The sequence below is a fragment of the Umbelopsis ramanniana genome (assembly GCF_025399195.1).
Source record: "Umbelopsis ramanniana AG unplaced genomic scaffold K450scaffold_9, whole genome shotgun sequence".
NCBI lineage: Eukaryota > Fungi > Mucoromycota > Umbelopsidomycetes > Umbelopsidales > Umbelopsidaceae > Umbelopsis > Umbelopsis ramanniana.
In genome coordinates, this window is record NW_026252095.1 from 224,184 (window position 1) to 249,475 (window position 25,292).

General features: G+C 43.5%; 10 protein-coding genes across 10 annotated transcripts; 7 read left to right on the top strand and 3 right to left on the bottom strand.

The window, feature by feature from the left end:
• Window positions 1-15: 15 nt before the first annotated feature.
• Window positions 16-1,020, top strand: K450DRAFT_227407 (uncharacterized protein; the record flags this gene model as incomplete). Its single annotated transcript, XM_051586731.1, has 1 exon — window positions 16-1,020. A coding segment is annotated over one exon (749 nt), but the record flags the coding sequence as incomplete, so codon positions are not given.
• A 110-nt stretch (window positions 1,021-1,130) lies between these two features.
• K450DRAFT_206133 (uncharacterized protein) lies at window positions 1,131-2,958 on the top strand. The gene is made up of 6 exons (XM_051584741.1): window positions 1,131-1,556; window positions 1,620-1,791; window positions 1,879-1,961; window positions 2,021-2,264; window positions 2,332-2,489; window positions 2,565-2,958. Exons 1-6 carry the CDS (start codon window positions 1,148-1,150, stop codon window positions 2,603-2,605), a joined length of 1,107 nt encoding a protein of 368 aa, XP_051447492.1. The 5' UTR covers window positions 1,131-1,147; the 3' UTR covers window positions 2,606-2,958.
• Window positions 2,959-3,547: 589 nt separating this feature from the next.
• Window positions 3,548-5,128, top strand: K450DRAFT_227411 (uncharacterized protein). Its single transcript, XM_051586732.1, has 4 exons — window positions 3,548-3,678; window positions 3,752-3,784; window positions 3,852-4,019; window positions 4,082-5,128. Exons 1-4 carry the CDS (start codon window positions 3,615-3,617, stop codon window positions 4,942-4,944), a joined length of 1,128 nt encoding a protein of 375 aa, XP_051447493.1. The 5' UTR covers window positions 3,548-3,614; the 3' UTR covers window positions 4,945-5,128.
• Window positions 5,129-10,751: 5,623 nt separating this feature from the next.
• On the bottom strand, window positions 10,752-12,263 carry K450DRAFT_170870 (uncharacterized protein; the record flags this gene model as incomplete). Its single annotated transcript, XM_051584128.1, has 7 exons — window positions 10,752-11,027; window positions 11,127-11,198; window positions 11,265-11,433; window positions 11,507-11,734; window positions 11,789-11,904; window positions 11,985-12,010; window positions 12,107-12,263. Coding segments are annotated over 7 exons (1,044 nt in total), but the record flags the coding sequence as incomplete, so codon positions are not given.
• Window positions 12,264-13,471: 1,208 nt separating this feature from the next.
• Window positions 13,472-15,673, top strand: K450DRAFT_227425 (uncharacterized protein). Its single transcript, XM_051586733.1, has 10 exons — window positions 13,472-13,688; window positions 13,794-13,872; window positions 13,930-14,195; window positions 14,268-14,333; window positions 14,402-14,613; window positions 14,686-14,816; window positions 14,894-15,031; window positions 15,110-15,225; window positions 15,333-15,435; window positions 15,504-15,673. The coding sequence occupies exons 1-10, from the start codon at window positions 13,501-13,503 to the stop codon at window positions 15,567-15,569; spliced, it is 1,365 nt and encodes a 454-aa protein (XP_051447495.1). The 5' UTR covers window positions 13,472-13,500; the 3' UTR covers window positions 15,570-15,673.
• K450DRAFT_227428 (uncharacterized protein) lies at window positions 15,504-17,850 on the top strand. The gene is made up of 8 exons (XM_051586734.1): window positions 15,504-16,068; window positions 16,151-16,255; window positions 16,335-16,382; window positions 16,444-16,504; window positions 16,602-16,678; window positions 16,750-17,155; window positions 17,240-17,338; window positions 17,406-17,850. Exons 1-8 carry the CDS (start codon window positions 15,778-15,780, stop codon window positions 17,699-17,701), a joined length of 1,383 nt encoding a protein of 460 aa, XP_051447496.1. The 5' UTR covers window positions 15,504-15,777; the 3' UTR covers window positions 17,702-17,850.
• On the top strand, window positions 17,851-19,423 carry K450DRAFT_227432 (uncharacterized protein). Its single transcript, XM_051586735.1, has 2 exons — window positions 17,851-18,677; window positions 18,765-19,423. Exons 1-2 carry the CDS (start codon window positions 17,999-18,001, stop codon window positions 19,238-19,240), a joined length of 1,155 nt encoding a protein of 384 aa, XP_051447497.1. The 5' UTR covers window positions 17,851-17,998; the 3' UTR covers window positions 19,241-19,423.
• Window positions 19,325-20,016, bottom strand: K450DRAFT_227433 (uncharacterized protein). Its single transcript, XM_051586736.1, has 2 exons — window positions 19,674-20,016; window positions 19,325-19,602 (listed from the first exon to the last, which is right to left on the bottom strand). The coding sequence occupies exons 1-2, from the start codon at window positions 19,930-19,932 to the stop codon at window positions 19,409-19,411; spliced, it is 453 nt and encodes a 150-aa protein (XP_051447498.1). The 5' UTR covers window positions 19,933-20,016; the 3' UTR covers window positions 19,325-19,408.
• A 1-nt stretch (window position 20,017) lies between these two features.
• On the bottom strand, window positions 20,018-21,279 carry K450DRAFT_297853 (uncharacterized protein; the record flags this gene model as incomplete). The annotated part of the gene is made up of 2 exons (XM_051593674.1): window positions 20,018-20,903; window positions 20,970-21,279. The coding sequence occupies 2 exons, from the start codon at window positions 21,277-21,279 to the stop codon at window positions 20,170-20,172; spliced, it is 1,044 nt and encodes a 347-aa protein (XP_051447499.1). The 3' UTR covers window positions 20,018-20,169.
• Window positions 21,280-23,039: 1,760 nt separating this feature from the next.
• Window positions 23,040-25,099, top strand: K450DRAFT_206140 (uncharacterized protein; the record flags this gene model as incomplete). The annotated part of the gene is made up of 8 exons (XM_051584742.1): window positions 23,040-23,288; window positions 23,376-23,547; window positions 23,625-23,720; window positions 23,785-24,085; window positions 24,152-24,340; window positions 24,397-24,624; window positions 24,697-24,808; window positions 24,880-25,099. The coding sequence occupies 8 exons, from the start codon at window positions 23,040-23,042 to the stop codon at window positions 25,018-25,020; spliced, it is 1,488 nt and encodes a 495-aa protein (XP_051447500.1). The 3' UTR covers window positions 25,021-25,099.
• Between the last annotated feature and the right edge of the window lie 193 nt (window positions 25,100-25,292).

Sequence of the window (25,292 nt, forward strand, 5' to 3'; positions counted from 1 at the left end):
GGTCTGTTTGTCTCTCAATGAATTCGGACGAAGTCGACATTGACTTGTTCAGTGATTTAACAGAAGAAGAAGTGCAAGCAAATGAAGCTCGGACTCAACAACTAAAGTCTCAACGACTGGAATCCATCGAGCATTTCTCAAAAGATCCCACTAAACGATCCCTCGCGCAGAATCGTTTAGTGTTTCGGCATACGTACGGTCGTGCCTCTCCACCTCCTCTCACAGTGCCGTCGTTATTATCAACTGCAGAATGTCAAGCCATTCTGAGCCAAGTTTCTCAGCAAAACTCGGAATGGCTTACGTCCCGGCACTCGGCATTCGCAACAACCGATATCCCTGTCGCGAGCATACCGAACCTCGCCGTCAGCCTACCTGCACTACTCAATGATCGATTGCTAAGCAAGTGGATTGCCCCACATTTCGGGTTCCATCCAACTCGGGATCTGGCGTTTCGAGACCTGTTCATTGTACGATACGCGCATGACGCTCAGCGAGGGCTGCAGATGCATACCGACGGATGTTTAGTCTCGTTCAATATATTACTCAATTCACATACGGAATTTGAAGGCGGTGGTACGATTTTTGAAGGAGTAGAGAAGCCTGTGCAAATCCAACAAGGCGATTGCGTGATCCATGACGCTCACCTTCAACATGGTGGTATGGAGGTTAGCTCGGGCGTGCGTTTGATCTTGGTTGGTTTCGTCGATACCGTTGACACCATCACCAAGGATAGCATTGGTCGATCTATGGCGAGAACCATGTGAAGTGATCTACAGCGTTGCTAAATTTTCCTAGATCAGCAATGTGCCTCTGCTCGTAACTCATTTGACGACGTTTTTGAAACCGTTACCAGTGCAGTCTATAAGAACTCACCTCTGCCCGTCGCATTCATATATCCGCTTGCTCATTGCAGCACATCATGTAATTTAAACCCCAACATCCACGCAAAACCATCATCTTTAGAGCAGTTACCATAGAATAATACTAATAAAAAAAATTCATTGTCTCAATGAGGTTCTCTAAATCACGTATCTTGGAAATTCAGAGAGCATCGGAGGAATATTTCGAAACATCATATTTTGATCAATTTCTACGGCAACTCCCAAAGTTTTATTTTTTCATTCTGGTGTTTCTCCTGTTTCTCACCATGCATCGAATATGTTCACTGCTTGTAGTCTACGTTACCTTGCTATTCATCTACATCTACACGCTTGACGGAAAACCTCGGCCAGCTTTGGTGGGACCGAGGTGGGGGACAGATACGCCACCGCAGCCATTAGCAGATGGAGAAAGTATCGATAAAGAGAGACCTATAAGGGTACACCCGAACCTCGATCCATCCGAACCATGGCTCAATGTGACGGACCGGGCCAAAGCTGCCATCGTCATCGTGGCCTCTAGCCGAGACTACACCAATGTGCAGAAGACCGTCGTCGCACTGGAGGCAGGATTTAACGGCCGCTTTATGTACCCCTATATCTTCATCAACGACGAGCCATACGAGGATCGATTTCGCCAGAACATGTATCGTCTCGTTGGGTTTCGAGCTAACTATGGTAGGTGACTCTGTTCTTGGGGTTTGCTTCGATGTCGTGGCCTCACACACGTCGTATTTCCAGGTGTTATTGAGCCAGGGTTATTGGACCCCCGGGTAACCGAAGATGTTTTGGTAAAAAACGAGATGTGGTCAGCGACCGAAAGCAATCAGTCCATTTGGAAGGCGCACATGGATCAGTATAGTGCAGGCCACATCTTTAATCAACCCTTGGTCAGCCTGATGGATTACATTTGGTAAGCACGCCAGAGTCATCATATATCCTTTCCTTTGTCTTGTACGTCATTGACCCCATTCCTATGCACTGTTTGCATGATACCCAGGCTAATTAAACCAGGAGCTGAACTGACCTGCGATATCACATACGATCCATTCATGTACATGCAGAAGCGGAATCTCAAATATGGTAGGTCTTAGGCGCCTTGTTGTTTTTGCACATGAATAGAACGCTTACATGGTGGGTAGGTTGGAATATCGCTTTGAAGCGCAACATGGTTCAAATTGGCTCAATGGTGAACCACAGCCACCAATTCATAGACGTATACCCGGAATACCAAGTCAATCCAAACCAGACCACACAACAGTCCTTGTCATCGTTTTGCGAATTTAGCGACACCATGCAGATATATGACGCCAACTTTTTTAGGGATGTTCGATATTGGAGATATTTCGAATGGCTAGATCATCGACTGGACTGGTCTTTGGGGCTGTATGTATTCTTACGTAGTAGTATAATGTGCGATATGAGCCCTGTTGTTGACGGTTTTGGTGTTTAGTGGTCAGGCTGTCATTTCACAAGGGATCAAGTTATTCCTCAAGCCCGAGCAAGTGTATTTCTTTAGTGACATAGGAGTTCATGGTACCGGGTCTTTACACTGTCCGCAGCCGAAAGAGCTCAACAAAAAATGTGTCTGTAACAAGAAGGATAGTATAGGTATGCTTTCGCAACTTACTGCCATGCCACGTTGAAGGGCTTGTTTACTAATCCAACTTGCATGAATCATCGAAGAATTGAAACAAGAATCGTGTGCATACAACTGGCATCATTAGAGCAGTTACGGTTTCGTTCAGAAGGAAACTACATCTCTCCTATGGTTACGTTAAATGCTCGATTAAACTAATTCTATTAGCCCGGACATGACCAACGACCTCTGAAGGGCAATATAACACTCTAATGCTCTCTATTCTAAGAAAAACCTTAAACTAAAAGCAAAAACAAGGAAAATTCATTATCAGGGATCCCGGATTCGATCAGTTGTCTCAAATGCCACGAGAAGACAATTGGGTAATATTGTTAGGCCAACTCCTTTAGCTACTCTGGCGCTTTCTTCATATTTTTGCTTTTCCTCATCTTGTACTGTAATCTTACATCCATAAAGTCTATCAAGCTTGCCACCATCCACATTTTTATTTAGCACTCCTTCTTTCAACTTACACTATCTTACAAGGTATGGTTCAGCGACATACACCTGCATAAGCTGCTTTTTTGTAAACGTGGACGAGGCACGGCGTCAGTTGTCATCGGCAAGGACTGCAATCAGTGGTAATGCACGAGTCAGGGAGGTGGACAGATTAACCCTCCTCTTATTATCAATTGGGTCAACTCCTTTGATATACATGTTCAGCTACTCCATACAAGCTGAGTTTAAGGGCAGGCGGCATAATGAATACATTTGATGTGGGAAATCCCATTATTTATTCTATTTTTTTTTTTTCTGATCTACGGCCTATTGGTCTAATACTACGCGCGTCAGATTGCATCGAAGGAGAGGAGTTGGTGTAGATGCCGTGGAAAAAGACCAGTGGTCGAACAAAGTGAGGAAAAAGGACGGCGTGAGGTTACCATACCCCTTGCAGGTCGACGACGAAGAAGAAGGGGATGACCACCCTGTGAGATTTGGCTCGCCAAAAAGTAACCCCCCCGCGCTGTCCTGTCCTGGCCTGCCCTCTTCAAACTTATTCCATAGCACCTTTTTTTTACGTTTTCCACCACGCACTTTCCTTCTAAGCCTGAAGCATTACTTTTAGCCGTACAAAAACTCAAACACATTCCTTTACGATGTATACCTTTCAGCAAGCGGCTGATGCTGCTCGCTTATGTATGCAAGAGATCACTGAACGAGGTACGACTTGATTTCCAAGCTCCGATGTCATTTTTTTCTGTCATGTTTACTCATTCGGGGGACAATCACATAGGCCTTGACGAACGAAAGATTCTTTTGAAGACAGGTATGAATTGAAAATGATTGACGTTGCTGGTTATCCGGGATTTATAACGCCATGGTTTATACAACAGAACAAAGCAGCTTCCTACTGAACAAGTTCATGAAGGAAAAAGTATGTGACATACATGATTTGCGATGTGAAAGCATTCACAGGGTAGCAACGTTGATGAAAGACATACTCTGGTTATGTCCTGATCGGATTATCTCCCGCAAAGCATGGAGAAGCATTAATTATCAAAGTGAGCACCGTTTCTATTTTTCATGGGCGGGTCTTTATTATAACATCCTTCTCACCATGTAGCTATCACGACAGCCTGTATGATTGAGAACTTGGGAAATATTATTAGCCACGATGCCATGGCTTTTGTTCTGGAAATGATGGATTTCCTACTCAAAGTGATGAATCACAAATCTCGCAATATTATGACTGCCCGACGATTGGGTGAAGCCATGGGCAAAGTGACATTTGGGCCCAGAGATTGCAATCATATGATGGCTGAACGTTGCAGCAACTTGGTCACCAAGCTCTTGATCGAGCGTTCAAGAAAGGGGTATGCCAACTACAGTCCAACCCTTTATTGTCTCGACAAAGCCGGCAGCCCAGTCATAGCGGAGAGAAGCGCGCGACTGGCCAGCAAAAAATCATTTGAACGAATAGCACAGCGAACTAATGACTGGAGTAAAAATCTGAACGGCGTAACTGAATTGTTTGATCCGTCTTTCAACTCTGACCTGCAGGATGAACTTCAATATATTAGTATCTTTAGCACCGAACTATCGCCTGAAGAAATGGAATTCGGTGACCCGACCTTGGTCCGTATGGTTCATAATATAAATGAGAACTGTAAAGTGATGCAATGCGATGACTCGATTGATTCCGACAGTGGACTATCTTACGACTACAGCGATACCATTGTCAATGAATTGGAGATTAGAGACTTACCGTCTTTCGACACGTCCAATACCGTCCACATGTATTGCAACAAGAAGCAATCAAAACGCCTCACCTGGTCCCTTGGCGAAGCCCTTGGCTTAAAACCATCCAGCCCTAAAAAATCAAAGGAAATGTTGGATAAGAACAAGATGAGACCAAAGAGCTTGATCACAGGTGTCAATCGTCAGATCACTCGTATACGCAGTCTCAAAAACCTAAGCCTAGTATAATTGTAAGATGCAGCCTGCTGCTTTTATCAAATCCCCATTGGTCTTTTTTTTTCTTCTTTTACCATCCAGATCTTATTCACTCCTTACGTATATCCCACTGCCTGCCTATGATAGCATATACCGTATTCTTCTTTTCCTTATTGCCTATATTAATATATCGTTTTGTTGAGCGCTTCCACCCAACTGGCTGGTCCAATGTTATAAGAAGAACAAAACAAAAGGAGTGAAACAAAATGGAGATTGAGCCATGCACTCTCCATCTTGGTATACCCCAGTTTCTTATTTATTCATTTTCCTGCCTGATAATATCAGCCAGTATAGATACAATTCAATAGTGAGTGATATAATAATGGGATGGCAATGTTGGATTCCAGAGGGTATAAGCGCCAGGGAGGGGTTATCAATACATTGGTATAAGAGGAACCGTCCGTTCAGTTCAATTAAAAGCACATAAATTTGCTTTTCTTGCTCATGAGCTGGTCGATGCGATTTTCAAGAATCACACGTGCCTTCTCGGCCTTTTCTTTCGCACTGCGTTCAGTTTCCAAGTCGCTCTGCAACTTCTTCAACTCTTTGTTGGTCTTTTCTTGCTGTACCGCCGCTTGTTCCAATTGCAATTTCAGTTTATCAACTTCAGTGTCATCCACATTGCGGGTGGGACTGAAACTGGTGCGCTTGCTCGTAAGCTTGAGAGAATTTTCGGCTCTGAACAACTGTTGCTCAAGTTTGGTGATCACTTCTAAGTGCGCCTTGACATCGGTTTCCGCTAAACCCAACTTCTTTTGTAAACTCTTGATCGTCTTGTCGTATTGCTCCGCCGTCACCACCGAGTTGGCTACTTCTTCAGGTCCAGTGCTACTCTTCATAGAAGACACCGACGTCGCCTTCATGATCAATGAAGCAGGAAGGGGAGGTAGAGGTTCAGATGGCGGTGGTGGCAGAGAAGGGGACGATGCACTCTTGCGCATTTCGGTTGCTGGTGGAGATTGAACAACTTCAAGGGATGCTCTCTGGACAGACTGTTGAACTTGGTCTTCTAGAGATTTGATCAAAGATGCTTGTTGAGCAATCGTACTTTCATGCAACTTTAATTTGTTCTGCAACGCATCAGGTGAAGGTGAGGTGATGCGGGGGGTTTGCGGAGGGGATATGATGCTATTGGTAGAATCGCGCGTTGCTGCAAACGTTCGACTAGATCTCTTGCTTAGTTGCGGCTGCTCAATGGAATCCTTCTTGGCTGTCAATTTCGCAATTTCCTGGCGTAGGTCTTCAGCTTCTTTTGCCATTCTTAAATTTTGTGTTTCTAGCCGTTGTTCTATGGCCGATGACTTGGCTACGAATTGGCTATTGTCCACGGTAAGTTGTTCTATTTGGTCAGCCAAAACCTCTTTTTCCCGGCCGAGCTTGTTGACTTGTGACTTCAAGTCAGCAACTTGTCCTTCGTATTCAGCAATCTTGGCGGCATGATCCACATGGTTCGTTTCATTTTGCTGCTGATTCAAAGCATCGTCCACTTTGACATCCTCTAATTTGGATGCTGAGCGAAGCGATTCTATCTCTTGCTCGAGCTCTTTGACTCTTGCTTGGCTTTGGACTTTAGCAGCTTCAGCGGAGGCTAGTTCGGCAATGATTTCTTCCATTTCAGCCGATTTGTTTTGGATATCATTATCCATTTGTTCGATGAGCATGTTGTACTCTTCCGTCTCTTCTTGCAATGATTTGAGTTGCATATCGAGTTTTTGGAGTTTCTCGCTTTCATTCTCATCAAGCCGTCGTTTAGCACTTTCCAAGTCCTTTCTGAGTTGGTCAATTTCCACTTCACGATCCATAGCAAGCTGATGTATCTTCGTATAAGAGGCACCGGTGTCTCTTAGTTGCTGTTGGCATGCTTTGAGTTCGTTCTCGGTTGTGTCGACTGTCTTTTCAAGTTCGGCGATAAACAAGTCGCGTTCGGCAGCCGACTTTTCCAATTGTACGTATGCCTCGGATTTCTCCTGGAATCTCTCGGCTGATGCTTTCAGTTCAATTTCCATGTTGTCAATTGACTTTTCAAGCTCCACAATAAACATGTCGCGCTCCATGACATCTTCTTTAGCCTTGGCAAGTTGTGTTTCAGCCTCACCATGACGAGCTTGGGAGGTTTTCTGACTTTCCTGGCTGGTATCCTGCAAGCCTTGAAGCTTGGTTTCCAATTCCATGATGGCATTTTCGTACAGTTCAACATCCTCTTCACGCTCGCGTTGGTGAGTTGATTGAGCTAGAGCTGCTGTTTCTGCTGCCTCAGTTTGGATTTGCTGCAGGTTGCTTCGCATTTCTTCTATCTTAGCCTCAAGGTCAGAGCTAACGGCTATTTGCTTTTCAAGCGCAGACTGGGTGTTCTCCACTTGACTCTTTTGGATGCGCAGTTGCTCTTCGGCTATGTCTCGGGCAGTGCGCATCTCCTCTAATGCTTTAGTGAGCTCATCAACTGTGGTCTGAAGTGCTTGGTTGACTTGGTGCTGAGACTGAAGCTTGGAATCCATAGCGCCGTTTTCAGATTTGAGTTGCTCCACAGAATTGGTCATGTTCTCGATGGTGGATTGAAGACTCTGGTTTCCAACTTTGCTATCCTCCAGCAGGGACTTGTGCTCATCGGTCATCATTTTATGCATGGCTTGAAGCTCAGCATGTCGGCTTTCGAGTTGAGCAAAGTCTTGCACTACTGAATCATGCTTGTTGGAAAGTCCTTTAAGAGATGTCGCACCATTGTCAATCTCAAATTGAAGCTGTTGAGCGTGAATTTCCGCAGCCTTGGACTTGTCATCAAGAGTGGTTCGCAATGTTTGCATTTCTGCTTCAGTGCTGTTTAATGTTGATGTCAATTCAGAGAGCTGCTGACTGATTCCGTCATGTGATATCTGCTTGTCATTCAGCTCCTTTTGGAGTTCCATGGCTTGATTCGTGACGGTTGCGAGTTTCAATTCATGCATCTTCAAGTTGTCAAGAGCTTGACGATGCTCAGCTTCGGTAAAGAGAGCCACGGCTGGCGTGAAGTTTTGACTGGACGATAACTTGTCGTTGGCGATATCCAATGCCGAGACAGATTCGTCGTGTTGCTTCTGAAGCAATTGAATGTGATCGTTGAGTTCAGCAATTTTCGCTTCCTTCGCTTCCAAGTCAGCTTGCATTTCTGCGTTCTTCTTGGCGTGCACATCATTCGCTTTCGATTGTGTTTGTAGCGAGCTGATCAGCTCAGAGACTTGATCGGCCAATTTAACATTGCTATCACGCAAATCATTCAATTGTTGTTGAAGGCCGTGAACGCTGTCTTTGGTCAAAATATGAGCGGCTTCACTTTCTGCCAGCTGAGATTGCAGTAGCTGATACTTATTTGTAAAGTCTTCAGAAGTCAAGGATTCAGACTTGTTGGTAGCAACACTCTCAGCCAGTTTCTGCATCAGCTCTTTGCTGGATGCTACTGAGCGATCAAGATCATTCTGTAGAGAAGTAATATTCTTATGAGAAGTCTCAAGCTGTTCCTCTGTTGCTCTGAGGTTTGTAAGTGCTTGTGAGCGTTCTGCCTCACGGTCACTATCTGACTGCTTCATGCTATTACCAAGATCAACAACTTGTTGGGAAAGCGCTGTCTGTTCCATCATGGCTGTATTCAGTTGCTGTTGAAGCGAGGCGGACAAATCTTGAGATTCATTGAGCTTTTGCTTGTAATTATTGAGTTCCTGCTTGTAAACATTGAGTTCCTCTTGCAATTGGGCGTGCTTGAGGGACATGTCATCATGCGACTTGGATACCTTGACGGCTTCATCCTGAGCTGCGGTGAGTTCCAATATCTTTTGCGAAAGTGATTGTGTAGACAAGGATGATTCTTCCAATTGTTGCTTCAATAACTGGATAGATTCAGTTGATTCTGAAAGATGCTTTTCGCGCTCTGCAAGTGCCTCTTTAAGCTCATTGATTTGCGATCCATTCTCTGAAGCTGGAGCGGTAGTAGCAGGATCAGTATCCGCATGTCCATTAACAGCTTTGGGTGCTTCAACTACTTCCTCATGCTTCTTGTCGGCATCAGCATGAAGTGTGGAGACCTGTGCTATCAAGTTATCACGTTCAAGTTTCAACAATTCTATTTCGCTCTCAAGATGGTTTGTTGTCTTTTGTAGCAGAGCTCTTTCGGAACCAAAGCCATTGATAAGATCTTGTTGACGAACACTGGCATCTTCAACGGCTTCTGTCGCAGCCTCCAACTTCTGTTGAGCAGCCTGTACAGCATGCTCCAGTTCAGATTGCTTAATTTCGGAACCGTTCAATTTGCTGTTCATCAATGAAAGTTCTTGCTCGGCTTGCTCAAGCTGCTGTTGCAAGGTATGCTCCTTCTGCTTAGACAATGATAGTTCACGCTCCATTTCCTCATACAATCCAACTGCCGGTTCTGCCACTGGCTCCGAAGACATCATTCTCTCTTCTTCAGCCTTGGCCAGCTGCTCTTGAACAATCTTCTCTAGCTTGTCTATCTGTGTTTCAGCCTGTTCATTCGCCTTGAACGACTCTTCGAGTTTCTTGTTGGCTTCTTGGTTCTGAGTCTCAAGAATCACCAAGTGCTTTTCCAGGCCTTCAATTTGTGCATTCAAAGATACAATTTGCTTTTCCTTCTCAACTACATCAGCAGCTTGTTGATACCCATTCATCTCTTGTTGGAAATTGAGAGATTGTCGCTTTTGGTCATTTTCCAGTGCTGAGTCCAGCTCATTAAGGTGATTGCGGTCGTAATCTTCAACTTGCTCCTTCTTCTCTACGCTGGTATTATTCTTGAGAAGAGTATCATACTTTGATTGTAGTTCGGTATGCTGCACCTCTAGCTGTTGGTATCGCAGCAAGGAATCATCTAGTTCACGCAGCAACATTTTTTGATCGTCACCTCGTTCTGCCTGTTCGACGCGAATTTTCAATGCTTCGGTGGTGGTATCCTTTGCCGCACAAGTGACTTCCAAAGCTTGGACGGCTTCAGCCAATGCATCTTTCTCCTTTTCAACATTGGCAAGTCGTTGTTCAAGCGAGCCGATATACTGTTCTGTACTATCTTCTGTCTCAGTTAGCTTGACCAGTTTTGCTTTAAGATCATTGAATGCCTCTTGGTCTTGAATGCTATCTTGAGATACCTTTGATAGCTTATTTTCGAGTTCTTGGATGTAGAGATCATTGCTTAATTCACGTTCCGTCACTTTGGAAATACGGCTTCTAAGCTCTGAAATGACGTGTGATTGGCTCTCATGGACTTGTTCTAAATGAGTGATACGAGCGGCTTGCTCTTCAAACCCAATATCAGAGTGATGCAGAGCAGCTCGGGCCATGGCAAGTTGGGATTCCAAGACAGAAATCGATTTCTCGTACTCTTCAATGACGGGTTCAACCAAATGTTCAAAGTCGACTTCTTGTTTGAGCTTTTCGATATCTTCTGGTCGAGGTCCAGACTCATTCTTCCACATTTGTTTCAGTTGATCACCAGCGACTTGTTCACGATCTCGCGTAACAGCAAGCTCTCCTTCTAATTTTTCTATCAGGTGCTGCAGGTTCATGATTTCGTTGCGCTGATCCAGAAAGATTTGTTCCAAATCTGGCGTGGTGCTCGGCGAAGTATGACCATCCGAGGTTAATGAATGGGAGGAAGTAGTCAAGTCTTTGCTGGCAGTAGAGGATGCAATCGACATTGTTTTAGCTGCTCGTAGCTCTGTTTTCAACTTGGTAATGATGCCACGTAAAAATTCAGCATTGTCGTTTGTTTGCCATTCTTCAAACTCGTTCTTCTCCAGTCGATTACGAATATTTCTTGCTCGATTGGCGTACATCAGGGTATTGACAGTTTCTATCAAATTGTATTCGGCAGGACTTACACAGGCAATCATGAGAGTGGTAGCATTGCCTCCTAATGAATCCTGCAATAAGCGGGTCAGTTTGGAGTCTCGGTAGGGTACGTGTGTACTTTTCTTGGATGGATCGCCTAGTGCGGAAATAACATTTCCTAATGCGAGAAGACCTCCATTGATATTGATGCCTTCCTTCCTTCTGTCTCCTTCAGCCGCTGTTCTCTTAAGCTACATGGTAAATAAAAACAAAGTAAGTAAACCAATATCAACCTTCTAGCAAGTTAAATTGATCAGCACTCTATCAATATAAATAATAAGGCGGCATACTCTTTCACTTCCGGCAAGATCTACAAAATGAAACTTGGAATGCGTGATGACCCAGTCGCCTTCCTCTCCATTCTCCTGAGGTCGAAATCCAATTGAACTTTCGGGTCTGCGTAGGCCTGAATGTCGATTTGATGTTACGCTTGGACTTGGCGATCGTTGAGATGCGGGGATGGGAGAGCTCGATCCGCTGGATGGGACCCATTTTTCTTGACGAAGTGTAACTGAGAAAATAGCATGCGAACGAGATGACTTTTCGTTCATATCAGTTGATCCTGTGGCACGGTTGCGAGTACCTTGCTCCAAAAAGCTATGTGTGAAGTGGGGTTAGCAAGGTGCGTGTATGTTTCCTTCCAAAAGCAACTGAAAGGGGGTGAACGTACTTCAAGACGTCATTGGTATTTTCTACCGCTAATTCTCGAACTCCACTCCAGTATATTTGACCTTTTGAATCTTCTCTAATGGAAACTGGTGTTCGCTCTGACGGGGGAGTAGGGTTGAGTAAATCGACCAAATCTTCATTATAAATCTCGACAAATGAGACTTTAATCGAGCTTTTGTTTCTACGCATGTCGTCCAACGCGGAAGCAACTGATAACGGCCGGAATTTCCTTTCTAATTTGCTGCGACCGTTACTCAAATTGGGTGCATTTGTTCTATCCAACGTCTCGAATAATAAACTCATGGCTCGTGGAATGATGCCTTCGTTTTGTATGTCGTCGGCGTCATCTCCATGCTGTGCTGTTCCCATTGTATACGTTTTTCCAGATGACGTTTGTCCCTACAAACCAGACGAGAATGTGGTTAAAACATAAGTCAAGTTGATCTCAATCAATAAATTCCTCCTTCATGATACTTTACATAGGCTAAGATAGTGACATTATAACCTGTTTGCAATAAATTAGACCCGCACCACATTAGTTCAACATGCTTTCGATCTCATGGATTATTTTTTTCCTGCATTGTTGTTTGTAAAAACCTACCATCAATAAATTTGTGGATCAAGGGGGATGCCAAAGTAACGAAAATCTCATCTTGTGTGCTATTAGGGCCAAAAACATAGTCGAATGTGAAGGTTTTTTGATGTGAAACAACGTTTACAGAGGAATTTTGGATTTTGAGTACGTCTGCCTCTGACATGTTGGAGAACCGGGGTATCGATCGATCCTTTCCGCTGAGGGGCCTGACTCGAACAGCTAGAGAGGCAAACGAGTGGCATTTTTTATATATATATTAGAGTCCAGCAAAAAGTCATATAGTTATAGAGAGTCATGATACTTGCCTACTTGCACAGCTGTTGTTTGCTGCTGAGCATCGCGAGAGGCCATGTTGTGCAATCAGATGTTAAAACAGACTATGATGGATGATGATGGAGTGTACGACAGAACTGGAAAAAAAAGAGGGCACAGAAGATATAAAATAAATATTGCAATTCGTTAAATCCTCTTTTTTTATTGCCACTTGCAGCAGCTGAACCAATTTTGCAAACCAGAAATCAATCAGCAATTTAAATCATGTTTTTTATTTACGCTTGCTACAACTCATAAATGAAATTCGTTTGTTGGTGAAATCTACGTTAATTCCTTCGTCGTGAATAATGTCCGCTTCATCAATTAATGGCGGGTTATTCGTTCTGGGCTCAGGGGCAGTGCCTGCTTTTTTAATCGTTAGTGTTTTTTCATGTCACGCCAGCAACATAACACGTTTTTTGATGCCAACAATATCGTCCGGAGCCCGAGTTCTCATGTTGGGAGTACAAACTGACCTCAGCCAATATGTACGTTGTTTTTGCTACATGGCCAAGGACAAGAAAATCCCTTGCTTGTACCAAACATATGTCCATGGCTCGTCGTTATGGCATTGGACTAATCAACTCCACAGGAAACGCGAAATCGGCCAAATAGATTGTAAGCTTGGTAGTCCTAAACTATTTCTGCTTTATTGCTCATCATTCGTAATTGCTTTCCCAATTCTTTCAAAAAAAAAAATACCTTGGCGATAAAACAATGAAATTACACTTGGCGTATGGGCAGCACAAGGTATGAAGGCTCTGACAATCAGTGGATAGATAGTCTAGCAGTAGCGTATTCTTATCTACAGACTCAATCTTCCGTAAATTTGAATGAGGTGTTCATATCTTTTCCTGAAACTTGATTTAATGTTGATTTCAACAGAGGGTTGCAATATGCGTTGGCCTTGGTTATGAACACGTCAATGATAACAGTGTTCCGGCTGAAATGTTGGCATTACGAATTGCCTTATTTGTTTGGTTGGTATCACGTGTAGGACGGACTTTTGCATTTTGAAGAGGAGCTTTGAGAAGACCTTGTGGGCCAAGCTTTGCCGAGAATTCCTACAATATTTCTAGGCGTTCACCATGCCGGATCTACACGTTCGTCCATACTCAATTGCAGAGCTGAACAATCTCAGCGAAACAAAGGTTGATGCGAACACTCCAATACGACTGTACTTCCGATCCGCAAAATCTGTACTTCAACAGGCACGAGTGTACATGAATGAAGGCGATTTTCAAGAAGCGTACAGGTTATACATGAAATACACCAAGTATGTAATAATACTCGAACATTTTAATAGTAGAATGACAAGTGCGAGTTTGGTTTCTCGTAAGAATATCATTTCTGACGATTTTGATCTCTTTCACTCATGTAGACTTGGACTATCAGAATTAAGAAAACATCCCAAATTCTCACTTACTGAAAACAAGGTCGATATCAAAGCTATAGAAAAAGTAAGTTGTATAGGTGGTGAAATGGCTCGAAGATATAAAAGTTAACCCAAAATATAGAACTGCAATGAAGCATTGAATGCTATGGAATTGATGAAGCCAAAATTGGAAGCGAGGTACAAAGATTATATCCATCGACTAGAAAAGGAAAAGGAACGACTGAGGAAGATAAAGGAGGAGGAAGGCAGACAATCGAAGTTACGAAAGCTAGCCTATGTCGAAGAAAAGACCCAAGTCGACGAAGAACCCACCAATAAACCATGGTCATTGCAGGACGAATTGCAGGGCGTTGTAGGAGTTGGAAGTCAAACAGAAGCAGCCTATAGGTAAGTCATTAGGGTAACAATAGATTCAGCCTGCGTCTTCTGTTTTCAAGTGACTTAGATGTATTTTTACAGACAGTCATTGGATAATTCGTCGCATGTATACTATCCTGGAGTTTTGCAGCGAAACCAAAGTGATCAGTAAGCATCCTTTAAGTAACAACATGACAGGCGGTGACTTTTTGTCTTATATACTTTACACTTTGAAGGTTCACCTATCAAGCGAACACAGGCGATGTTTTGATTAAGTCTCCGCCAATACCTCGTAAGGAACCTCTGGTACCAAGCAACGTACCCCTCAACCTACCACCTATACCACCAAAAGTACATTTGGATGCTAGTCCTGGACCAAGCTTACCTCCCAAGATTGAATTAGAAGTATCGAAAGACATATCCAATGACGTTGGGGATTTCAGTGATGGTGAGCTAACATTGATATAGGCTATCATCCATAGTTCGCTCGAAATGAATTGACTCTGTTATTCCATTACAGCTACCACGGAAAATGGAGAGCCTTTACGACGTGTTAACACACCATCAAAGATTATGGAGCGGTTCTTAGAAATTGCGTCGACAAACACGAATAGAAATTTGGAGACCTGTGGTATATTATGCGGCCACTTGGTAGGTGGAACCATCTTTTTTATGAAGAACAAGGTGGCTACAACATATAAACTAAATGACACATTTACTTTCCACAGAAATCGAACGAACTAACAGTCACCACCCTCCTGATACCCAAGCAAACATCCACTTCGGACACATGTACTACTGAGAACGAAGAAGAGGTATTCGAATATCAAGACCGGCATGATTTACTCACACTGGGTTGGATTCACGTAAGTACAATGTGCCTTCTGTACTCATTCAGATCGGAGTTTGACTAACGAGTCCACCACCAACTGCCCTTAATTTAGACACATCCAACACAGTCATGTTTTATGAGTTCAGTGGATCTTCACACTCATTGCTCATATCAATTAATGCTGCCTGAAGCCATTGCCATAGTCTGTGCTCCGAAGCATAAGCCAAAGTAAGTTTATTGCTATAACTTAAAAACCTACTGAATAGTTTGTCCCACTAACGGCATGCGTCGTTCACGTTACGCTATCTCACCTTGTACGTTACATTTCATTTCAGTTACGGCATTTTTCGACTGACAGATCCACCTGGTCTTGATGTGATTACACGGTGCCGTGAACCCAGGGCCTTTCATCCACACCCCGACGTTCCCATTTATACAGTAAGTCAGACGAGCGCAGGTGGGTGTCCTGCATGCAGTCACTCCTAACCCCAAAAACGTTGTTGTAGGATGCTTTGGATCTAGGACACGTACGAATGTCTCCACTTTCGTTCAACGTAGTGGACCTACGATAGCACTTTCCAGCACCCCATCCACCAATAAGAACGACTTTGGCAAGTGGGAAAATCCTAAAAGCGGACTTGTCGCACTTTTTGGTCACCCAAATGGTCTCCTAGTTGAAAATTTGTAGCCAGCTGATTGATTCCACACTTCTTTTGCTGGCGTCCTCTCTTCTTCCTTTCTTTCGTTCTTAATAATCTATTTAATATAATACAACTGGAGATGCCGCTTTTCAAAAGAAACCAGCAGGAGATCCAACATGAAGAAGTTGTTACTGATCCAGTCTATCGCACCTATAAAATTCGTTACTTCGGTCTGACGATGTTGGTTCTCCTCAATATTGTCACTGCTTTAAATTGGACCATCTTTGCGCCAGCACCACAATTCGCTGCAGACTACTTCAACACTTCGCTATCTAGCATCAATTGGTTTGCAAATGTCTATCTGCTTTGCTATCTTGTATCCAGTCCATTATCGAGTTTGGCATTCGAGCGATACAGCTTGAAATTCGGTGTACGTACGCAGCTTTAGATCGTTTGCGCCGAATATGGCTTGATAGCTTGTTTTTATTTATTTCATTGTTATATGGTTGCAGATTGTGACTGGAGCAGCACTGCAATTGCTTGGAGCATGGCTCCGCTATTTTGCTACATTCGTACAAAATCAACAAGGCAAATTTGCATTGGCCATGATCGGTCAGGTAAAGTTGAGAGACGACGATAGTGGCACTGGCAGGTGAATGTTAAACAGCGTGTGAACTAAAACCGGTGTATATGCAGATTTTGTGCGCGCTAGCACAACCTTTTTTTCTCAATGCCCCCACTCCAGTGAGTACCAATTGATGATGTCCTCCTTTCTACATAGCAGACGCTAATTTATATTATATAGTATGCTGCTACGTGGTTTACACCAGCAGCTAGAGCGACAGCTAATATGGCTGGATCCATCTGTAAGTTCACAAAAAATAATTTTTAACCACAATAGCAGCACCCAGATAATATCATCCAGACAGAGCAATCTAATGTTTGACAATATTAATTTTATAGCAAACCCTGTTGGTGTGGCTCTAGCAGACCTTATTATACCCGCGCTCATCGTTGATGAGTCTTCCCTACCCTTCGGTGTAAGCACTATCATATGATTGACTATTTCCCGTGATTATTGTGAAGAGTAACGTATTCTCCTTATCTCTAGCTGCTTATTGTTGCTTGTATCACCACCGCTGTTGCTATACCGACCGTCTTCATTCCTCCGAGACCACGCACCCCGCCCTCGCCAAGTGCTGCTCGAGTGAATAGCAGACCATACTTGTCTGACCTCAAGTTGATGATCACCAACCGAAATTATCTTGTATTGCTCTTCTGCTTTGCGACTTTTGTTGGTATCTTCAATGCCATGTCAACTCTCTTGAACCAAATTGTGACACCTTATGGCTACAGCAACGATGACGCTGGCTTTATGGGCGTGGGCATGATTGTTGGAGGTTTGGTTGGAGCTATTGCTATGGCTATCTTTGTCGACAAGACTAAGCTACACAAGATTTCTATCAAGATTGCTTTGTTCCTATCTGGTATCATGTACCTGGTCCTTCTTTTCGTCGGTAGGTTATTGTCCATGGGGAACATATTGCTCACATCATTGATGATGCACTAACACTTTAATCTAACTCATTATGTTCCGCTAGTCAAATCAGACAATATGATTGCTATAATGGTTATTTGTGTCTTGATTGGTTTCTTGAACTTCAGTGCTCTACCTGTTGGTCTTGAGCTTGGAGTTGAATGTCAGTATATCTCTTGCACCTTACCACGATGATGGCAACAGGCTGATCCTTTCTTTATTTCAACTAGGCACATTCCCTGTGGCAGAGTCAGCTTCTAGCTCTACCTTGTGGGCATCTGCACAAATTCTTGGCATCGTTTTTATTGAGATCATGGACGCTCTACGATATCCCGATGATCAAGGCAACCCTAATGGTAATATGAGGCGGGCCCTCATCTTGGTTGCCGTTTTTGCTCTCGTGGCCGGTACGGTATCTTTACTTTATCGCGGCCGGAACTATCGTATGGAAAGTGAAGCTGCTGCCGAAGGCCCTGAAAAGGATGGTAGTAACGTTGAAATGCACGACAAGGCTGAAGAAGCATAAACTTCATCATTCATAATTTATTTCATTTTAATACATGACATGGCATGACATGACATGAGTGAAGGATGCCCTGGTTGCAAACTTAACTTGGGTAACTTAAAAATATGATGAACGTAAACTGACCATGTTGGGCGCAGACAAATTGTTGTTGTTGTTGTTGTTGTTGTGCTCTGTGCATCGGAACCTATTTATAATATATCGATTCTCTCTCCCCTCGATCCCGAAACTGTTCTTCCTCTCTTACAACCTTTCTCCTCTTCCAACTTTTCCTGTCTATACTGTTCGCCGTTTTGTCCGATGTTGAAAGCCTTGCCTAGCCATTCCCCCGAGCCTGTATCGGTAGTGAGTGGGTCTACATGCAATGGGATTACAGTTAGTGGTAATCCTTGCAAGCAGTCTGTAGCCAACGGATTCTTTAACGAACACGGGCAAGTGTTTTGTTATAATCATCAGAGGCAGGCGAAAGTGGGGAATATATTTTTAAAGGAACGGTGGGAGGATGAAAAACCGAAACGCAGTCTAGTGACTGGGAAATCCAATAACAAGCCCACCAGCCAGCGAGCAGAAGACGATGGTTCCATGCGCCAACTGATTACTCAGTTCAAGCGCTTATTCCACCCTGCGTCGTCTGCGAAGTACCAGGATGCGGCAGCAGTGGCAACGAAACATGTCATAAACGATCATAAACACCACCTGCCTCAGGTTCGACGGCAACCGCTACAGCCACTACAGCCTGCATCTCGCGCTGTCATATCACCTGCCGCGCTTCCCATAACACCATCTACTCCCGTCACTGAAAAAGTCCCCATATTACGACAATGTCAGGCCATTAATCGCCATAATGGCAGGCAATGTTCGCGAACATTCAAAGGCGAAATAGAGACATTTTGTTTCCAACATCGCAAGATCCCGCTTCAAGCTCACGCGCTCGTTCAGCCCTTACCAGCACTACCCAACATTCTGCTTAAAGATTTTGGTAAGTCGTTGACTGGATAGACGATGATGGTTTTTCGCGTCAATTTAATATCAGCCCACTCATCCTTGACATATCACGACTAATTAGCTCGGTATATTCCCGATCACCTTTCGGTCAACACCAAGAAACTGCTGTATCAGGAGTTGAGCAAACCATTATCTCAATCCGATAGCCCAGGTTATATCTATACCTACATGCTCACGTCGTCGTCGACTGCCACCCACGCCCTGTTCAAAATAGGACGAACCAAAAATCTCCACAGACGGATGTATCAATGGGTTTCAAAATGTGAATACGTGCCGAAATTGGTCGAGTGTTTCCCGCGCACAGAAGATGAAGAGCAGGTTCGGTTCTCTCATCGTGTTGAACGGCTAGTTCACATTGAACTATCCGACAGGTACCGGGCCGATGCAGAAGTCTGTGGTGGCTGCGGTGGGATGCATCGCGAATGGTTTAAAGTCGCTAGAAGCAAAGGCATGTCTGATAAAGACATGTGGCTTGTTCTCAGGGAGGTTGTTGTGCGATGGGTCAACTATGTTGCCAAAGCTGCCCCACCCATGTAGAAAACCTAGAGAACATTTCACTACCACCTTCATCCACCACTGTGAGGTCATGTAAATTATTCCATTGTAACATCACCACTGCATTTTGTATAATAAACGAGGTAACGAATGAGCCTGAGGACTATTCAGCCATGCTAAACATTATTGGAAACTATTATGTGCGTGCGTTCAATTGGACTTGGTCACCCTCACCGCCTTGGACTCTCGAATCTTGGCATCTTTAATGTCTTGCTGCGAGGAGGTGAAGGTATAGACTGCGCCTTCGCACTTAGCTTCGGCATAGAAATGAATATTGACACCATGGGAGTTAACGTCAAAGGAATAGAATTCTTTTACGTCAATGTTCCAGCATGGAGACCTTGCTTTCACAGGCGTATGTTTAGTTGTCCAGTTTGCGTCCACCGTTTGCTCTTCACCGACCCAAACCACATACCTCCATTTGCATTGGTCCATTCCTGCTTCTGGCCCTTGTAGTTTTTTTCTGAATATACGCCCAAAAAAAGGCGTCGCGGGTACTCTTCATGCACAGCGTTGCGTGCACTATTATCATTCTCAGTAGCAGAGACACTATCGTCTGTTCGCTTCTTTAGTTCTCCACGGTATGGTATAGGAGGCTCGCCAAGGTAAGGTGGAGCCGCAAGGCATGATCCTATGATTAGAAGAGCGATCCAAAAAAATAACTTGGCATACATCTTTAACAGAATGCTTTTGTCATGCGATGAAAAGAAAGGCGTGGACTTTATACAACTTTGGCGGGCGGCTGGTTTTAAGGCTCAAAGTGAAACCGGAGACTAGGATTTTGAGAAATGCTTGGTCGTCAAATCCTGGGGGATAAATATGTCTTTTATTTCATTTGACTGACAAATGTTTCATTGAAGATCAAAACAAATTTGTTGGTAAGGAATAAACACTAGGAGAATAAAAATCCGTTATGCGACAGAAATAGGATAGGCAGTTATTTGCGTGTGGTTCGTTTCGGTCTCCCGATCGTCTTGGTACTCGACCCAAGTGGCCATTTTACCAAGGACGTGTTCACCATAGCGAACCGGGCTGTAGTATGAAACACCATTTTCCAGGCAAGGCTGAAGAGGAGTGATGAGACAATCCAAACGAGGCTCAAAGAAGAAGGGTATACTGAGGCGGTCCTGGTTGGTAGCTCTTACTCGATGCATTGTTGCTACAAACTTTCCGTTTGTCCAGCGGGTCATCAGATCACCGAGGTTGACAACAAATGATTCAGGCACATAAGGAGCAGGGATCCATTTTCCTAACGAGTTTTGTACTTCCAATCCGCCCACTGTGTCTTGGCACAACAAAGTTACGATACCGGAGTCGGTGTGCTTACTGCAAGAGAGTAATGCATCATCGTCATCATTTGTAGCACTGTCTTCTGCCTTGACACTGCGAGCAGGATAGTGTAGATAGCGTAGAGTTGAAGCCGTAGGATTAAATAATGGTTCAAAATAATCTTCTTCCAGTCCAAACGAGATGGCCACCATGCTCATCAGCTGGTTCCCTAATCTTGTGCACCCGTCAAAGTACTCTTCTGTCTTCTTTTGAAATTCAGGTTGATGTTCAGGCCACACATTGTGTTCCTGTAGGTTGAATTTGCCAAAAGCTTCACCAAGTGAATCACCGGATTCAGAAGACCCAACTTCAAAACCTAATAAACAGGACATGGTTAACACTTTTCCTGACATGTAAAGTGCAAAAACCTAAAATAGCATACCTTCTTTGTAAGATGTGTCGTTCTTTTGAACAGGAAAGTAGCCGCGGTAAGTGTTGTTGTTGGAAGAAACAAATGTCTTCTTGGCCAGGTGAAGTTTTTCTTCATGAGGCAACGCAAAGAATTCTCGAGCAGTATCAAAAAGTTCTTCGTGATTCAGATTTACATTATGGTTCACCAAATATGCGAATCCCACCGTCTCAAAAGTATGCCTCACAGTAGCGGCCAATTTCTTGAGGGTTTCTGGAGATACTTGGGGGTCTTGCAATGGTGCCAAGTCGATAATAGGAAGGCTTTCAAATGCTGTGCTCATAATGACAGTTATCTTTTTAAAAACGACAAGATGGTTGTGGTTGCCTGCTATTTAAACCAAACCATTTGATCAACCGGCCGAAACTTGTAAAAAGGGGGGTTTGAACACACATTATCCCGAGTACACTAAAATTTTAGAAAGACGACTCCACACCTCTTTGTAAACCCCATACTTCAGAGGAAATCACGAATACTCGGACTCATTCCAATATTGTCTTTGCGTACATCTGCCAATTTTCCGCGTATCGCTAACTTACCTTATGCTTGCTACGACTCCTTTGAAGTTGTAAGAAGTACAGTCACACTGTCCCCCAAGGACAATGAAACCAAATTTGTCACTTTCCATTTACGGTCCGCTTACGATCGTATACCTTTGATTTGGATTTTTTTACAGTGACTCTGGTACAGGTATCGAAATATTTTATGTACGGTGGTTAAAGTTCTTGGCTCTATTTATTTCTGTGCGGAAGACCATGGAGTATGCAATCAAACCTTGTGAATTATCGTTGCCGAGGCGTGTAAGGAATGATACTCAGCTGTATCCCCGCTTGCTAGACACTTCCATGATGGCAGCGTGACTACTGAAAACAATATGCTTAATTCGACTGGCCATATGGGTCAAAAACTACTCTACGTCAAAGAGACGGCAGAAGAATAAAAGCAACATACCGTGACCCTGAAAAAATCGTTTGTGTAGCTGAGGACTTCGCATGTGTTCTTTCAATTTGTGTACATACATGACATGGTCAGACATTAAGAGACAGACCAGGAATCATCCTACCCTGTATGGGTTAAATTTTGGTCTGAAGATTTTTCAAGGTCATGACATGAAATACTTTGACATTAAACCCTCCAATTGGAGAACTCCGACATTGATCGTGCTTGGCCACACTTCAAACATTGAGAATCATACAGCCAATAAATCATGAAGCTCTTTCAATTGAGGATTGCTTGGAGTGAGCGGCTGTAATTTTATCTACTTGAAAGGTCACAGCTTTACGCATAACGACTTGCTCTATAGAATGATGCGTCTAACTTCAGGATGGCCATTATTGGTGGACATACTATTAAACTCATAAGTGTTGAAAGAACAGCGAATAAGTCGCTAAGGGTAGTTTGCGTGAGCAAAGAGTCTTTATGGCAAGTCGTCCCGCTCGTAGCGAAGATGAATGGGGAAACGTGAGATAATTAATATTACGCCGAAAGCAGGAGCGCACAGTATCTCATTCAAGGGAGGTTCGGACAGCCAGACAACAATCACCTTAATGGTCTTATCGTAATGTAGCCTATATGTTAATAAGGCACTCTTTATTTTGGACCAAAGGGCTTCAAAAGTAAGCGATATCTGACAACTGATTGGCTGCTTAGCTGCGTGCTGACTGATGTGTGAGATGTGAAACTCAGCCAATTTGTCCCTGGGAGGATGATAGAATTTCGAGTTGCTATCTGACAACTTTTAAAAATTGGCCATTACCAATGTGCATGCGTGGATAAAGATGAAAGGCATCAGCTAGAGTCGTTGTTTACATATATGATTACATGCATTTTCTTCTTTAATGATTCAATGCGCCCGTGCTGTGTCGAAGATAATATGCCGGTGAGTATGCCCAGCGATCTTGGATGCGAGCCCAAATCGTGTACGACGCTTCCGGTTTATCTACTGCCGATGCATATTCATAGTTACACGTTGTCCATGCATTATTTCTTGAGTATATAAAGGTATCCGCCATCTCCGTCTATTTTCACCATTCATCCAATCCAATGAAGCTTCTATCATTGACTGCCATAAGCGTGCTGATCCTTTCAGCAAGTGCTGCCCCGGCCCAATCCAAGACCACCAAAGCAAAAGTTGCCATTCTTGGTGGTGGTGTTGCCGGAATTAGCGCCGCAAAAAACTTGGTAGCCAATGGAATCACAGACTTTGTGATTGTTGAGGCTAGAGATGAACTTGGTGGAAGAGCTCACGATATTGAATTTGCGGGTATTCGTGTTGAAAAGGGTTGTAACTGGGTATCTATCAATGATTTATTTTATGTGATACAAAAAACTATTTGGTAACCCTTACAATCGCTGACATTTTTAATCGTGGTTTAACAGGTACAAGGTCTCGGTACCAACCCTGTCAACCAGCTTTCCAAGAAATGGGGATTGCAGGTCGCTGTCAATGATGGAACAGACGTAGTCTTCTACGACAACCATGGAAAAGTGAATGGAACCAAAACATACAACGATTTTAACGATGCATTGGATAAAACCTATGATTTTGCCCGTATGTTAATGATTTCGTATGAAAACAAACTTCAAACTACCTTGACTCAAACAAACTCCAACATCTCATTTTGACAGTCAAGCGTGTGGATGAAGCTGATATCTCTTCTCGTGCCTGTTTGAATATCGTGGGCTGGAACCCTGACACTCCTCTCAAGCAAGCAGCTGAATACTGTAAGTTGTCTTGGCCAAAGTGGAGTAGTATGGCGCAATGTATCACTGACTCATTTTGCAACAGACGCTTTCGACTGGGAATTTGCAGAGAACCCTGATGTTACCTCTTGCAACTATGCTCAAGTTGGAGATGCTTCCTATGACGGTAGTTTCGGACCCAATTCTGATGACGATCAGTTTGTGATTGATCAAAGAGGGTTCAAATACATTTTTATTCAGGAAGCTAACCAGTTCTTGAAAAAACACGATCCTCGCTTGATCTTGAACACTACTGTGAAGAACATCAAATATAGTGACAACGGAGTCACTATCACTGCAAAGGATGGCCATAAAATTGAGGCTGACTATGCCATTTCTACTTTCTCGTAAGCAACTTATATGCTGCCTTCTGCCTGTTGAACAATCGAGTTAACTTTTCGAACGACGTGTAGACTTGGTGTTCTTCAACACAATGACGTTACATGGTCACCCAAGCTTCCTGAATGGAAGCGTGTTGGTTTATTTGGTTTCCATATGGCCACCTATCTGAAGCTATTCCTTGCATGGGAAGATCAATTCTGGGATAACAACCAATACACCGTCTATGCTGACCCCGCCAACCGAGGTTACTACAAGCAAGTGTCCGATATGACATGTTGCAATCCTGTTTCTCAAAAGCTAACCTACCGCTTTACAGTACTTGGCAAAACTTCAACGCTTTCACTCCCAAGAATGACACCACAAACATCTTCTTCGTCACCGTCACCCAAGACCAAGCATACCGTTTGGAAGCAATGAGTGACAATGACATCAAGAAGGAAGTTACAGAGGTTGTCCGCAGCATGTATGGAAGCCATATTAAAGAGCCCACTCACATGTATGTTCCGCGCTGGCACTCGGATCCATTGTATCGTGGAACTTATAGGTAAGCTGTTCAGAAAGAAACTTCGTAATGGCACCTTTACGTGATCTTCAATGCTGACTTGTTTTGGTATAGTAACTGGCCCATTGGCGAACTGGAAGAGCACCATCTCAACATGAAAGCCCCTGTAGGTCGCGTCTGGTTCACTGGTGAAGCCATGTCTCGCGAATACTATGGTTACCTGCAGGTAAGAACCTATTCATTTTGATTTGCTCGCTAGATTTGTCAACTAGTTTAGCTCATGCTTTTGTTAAATAGGGTGCCTGGATTGATGGTGGTGAGGTTGGAACAAAGGTTGCAAAGTGCATCAAAAACAAATGTCCAAAGCAGCCATATTACCCAGAGATTTTGTTGACGGATGAAAAGCCCAAATTCGTCAAACGTCAAGAGTGGATTTAATTTAAACTAGTACGATGTTTCGTCAATTGAAATGAATGAATGTTAGTGTGGCAAATCTAATAAAGAAGTGTGTTAGAGTACCAATATCAGCGTGTTCGCTTACCAATGGTTTCATGTTCGTAAGTAGAAGCTATATCTCCGCCATATACTGCACAAAGATTTTGCAATAATCACTTTGCATTTTTCGGTCTAGAAAGGTGAAAGACATAAAGCAAATTCATAGCGACAATATATGCTTCTTCCATTACTGTGATGATAATTTTGTATTTATT

Bases quoted from the DNA above. Each gene is read 5' to 3' on its own strand.
- K450DRAFT_227432 (XM_051586735.1), top strand. From the start codon at position 17,999: ATGTTGAAAGCCTTGCCTAGCCATTCCCCCGAGCCTGTATCGGTAGTG. The intron at 18,678-18,764 runs GTAAGTCGTTGA...ACGACTAATTAG, and splicing joins CATTCTGCTTAAAGATTTTG to CTCGGTATATTCCCGATCAC.
- K450DRAFT_227428 (XM_051586734.1), top strand. From the start codon at position 15,778: ATGCCGCTTTTCAAAAGAAACCAGCAGGAGATCCAACATGAAGAAGTT. The intron at 16,383-16,443 runs GTGAGTACCAAT...TATATTATATAG, and splicing joins TTCTCAATGCCCCCACTCCA to TATGCTGCTACGTGGTTTAC. The intron at 17,339-17,405 runs GTCAGTATATCT...TATTTCAACTAG, and splicing joins TCTTGAGCTTGGAGTTGAAT to GCACATTCCCTGTGGCAGAG.
- K450DRAFT_206133 (XM_051584741.1), top strand. From the start codon at position 1,148: ATGCATCGAATATGTTCACTGCTTGTAGTCTACGTTACCTTGCTATTC. The intron at 1,962-2,020 runs GTAGGTCTTAGG...CATGGTGGGTAG, and splicing joins GAAGCGGAATCTCAAATATG to GTTGGAATATCGCTTTGAAG. The intron at 2,490-2,564 runs GTATGCTTTCGC...GAATCATCGAAG, and splicing joins TAACAAGAAGGATAGTATAG to AATTGAAACAAGAATCGTGT.
- K450DRAFT_227425 (XM_051586733.1), top strand. From the start codon at position 13,501: ATGCCGGATCTACACGTTCGTCCATACTCAATTGCAGAGCTGAACAAT. The intron at 13,689-13,793 runs GTATGTAATAAT...TCACTCATGTAG, and splicing joins TTATACATGAAATACACCAA to ACTTGGACTATCAGAATTAA. The intron at 15,032-15,109 runs GTAAGTACAATG...CCCTTAATTTAG, and splicing joins TCACACTGGGTTGGATTCAC to ACACATCCAACACAGTCATG.
- K450DRAFT_227433 (XM_051586736.1), bottom strand. From the start codon at position 19,932: ATGTATGCCAAGTTATTTTTTTGGATCGCTCTTCTAATCATAGGATCA. The intron at 19,603-19,673 runs GTATGTGGTTTG...CGCCTGTGAAAG, and splicing joins ATGGACCAATGCAAATGGAG to CAAGGTCTCCATGCTGGAAC.
- K450DRAFT_227411 (XM_051586732.1), top strand. From the start codon at position 3,615: ATGTATACCTTTCAGCAAGCGGCTGATGCTGCTCGCTTATGTATGCAA. The intron at 3,785-3,851 runs GTATGAATTGAA...TTTATACAACAG, and splicing joins AAAGATTCTTTTGAAGACAG to AACAAAGCAGCTTCCTACTG. The intron at 4,020-4,081 runs GTGAGCACCGTT...CTCACCATGTAG, and splicing joins GAGAAGCATTAATTATCAAA to CTATCACGACAGCCTGTATG.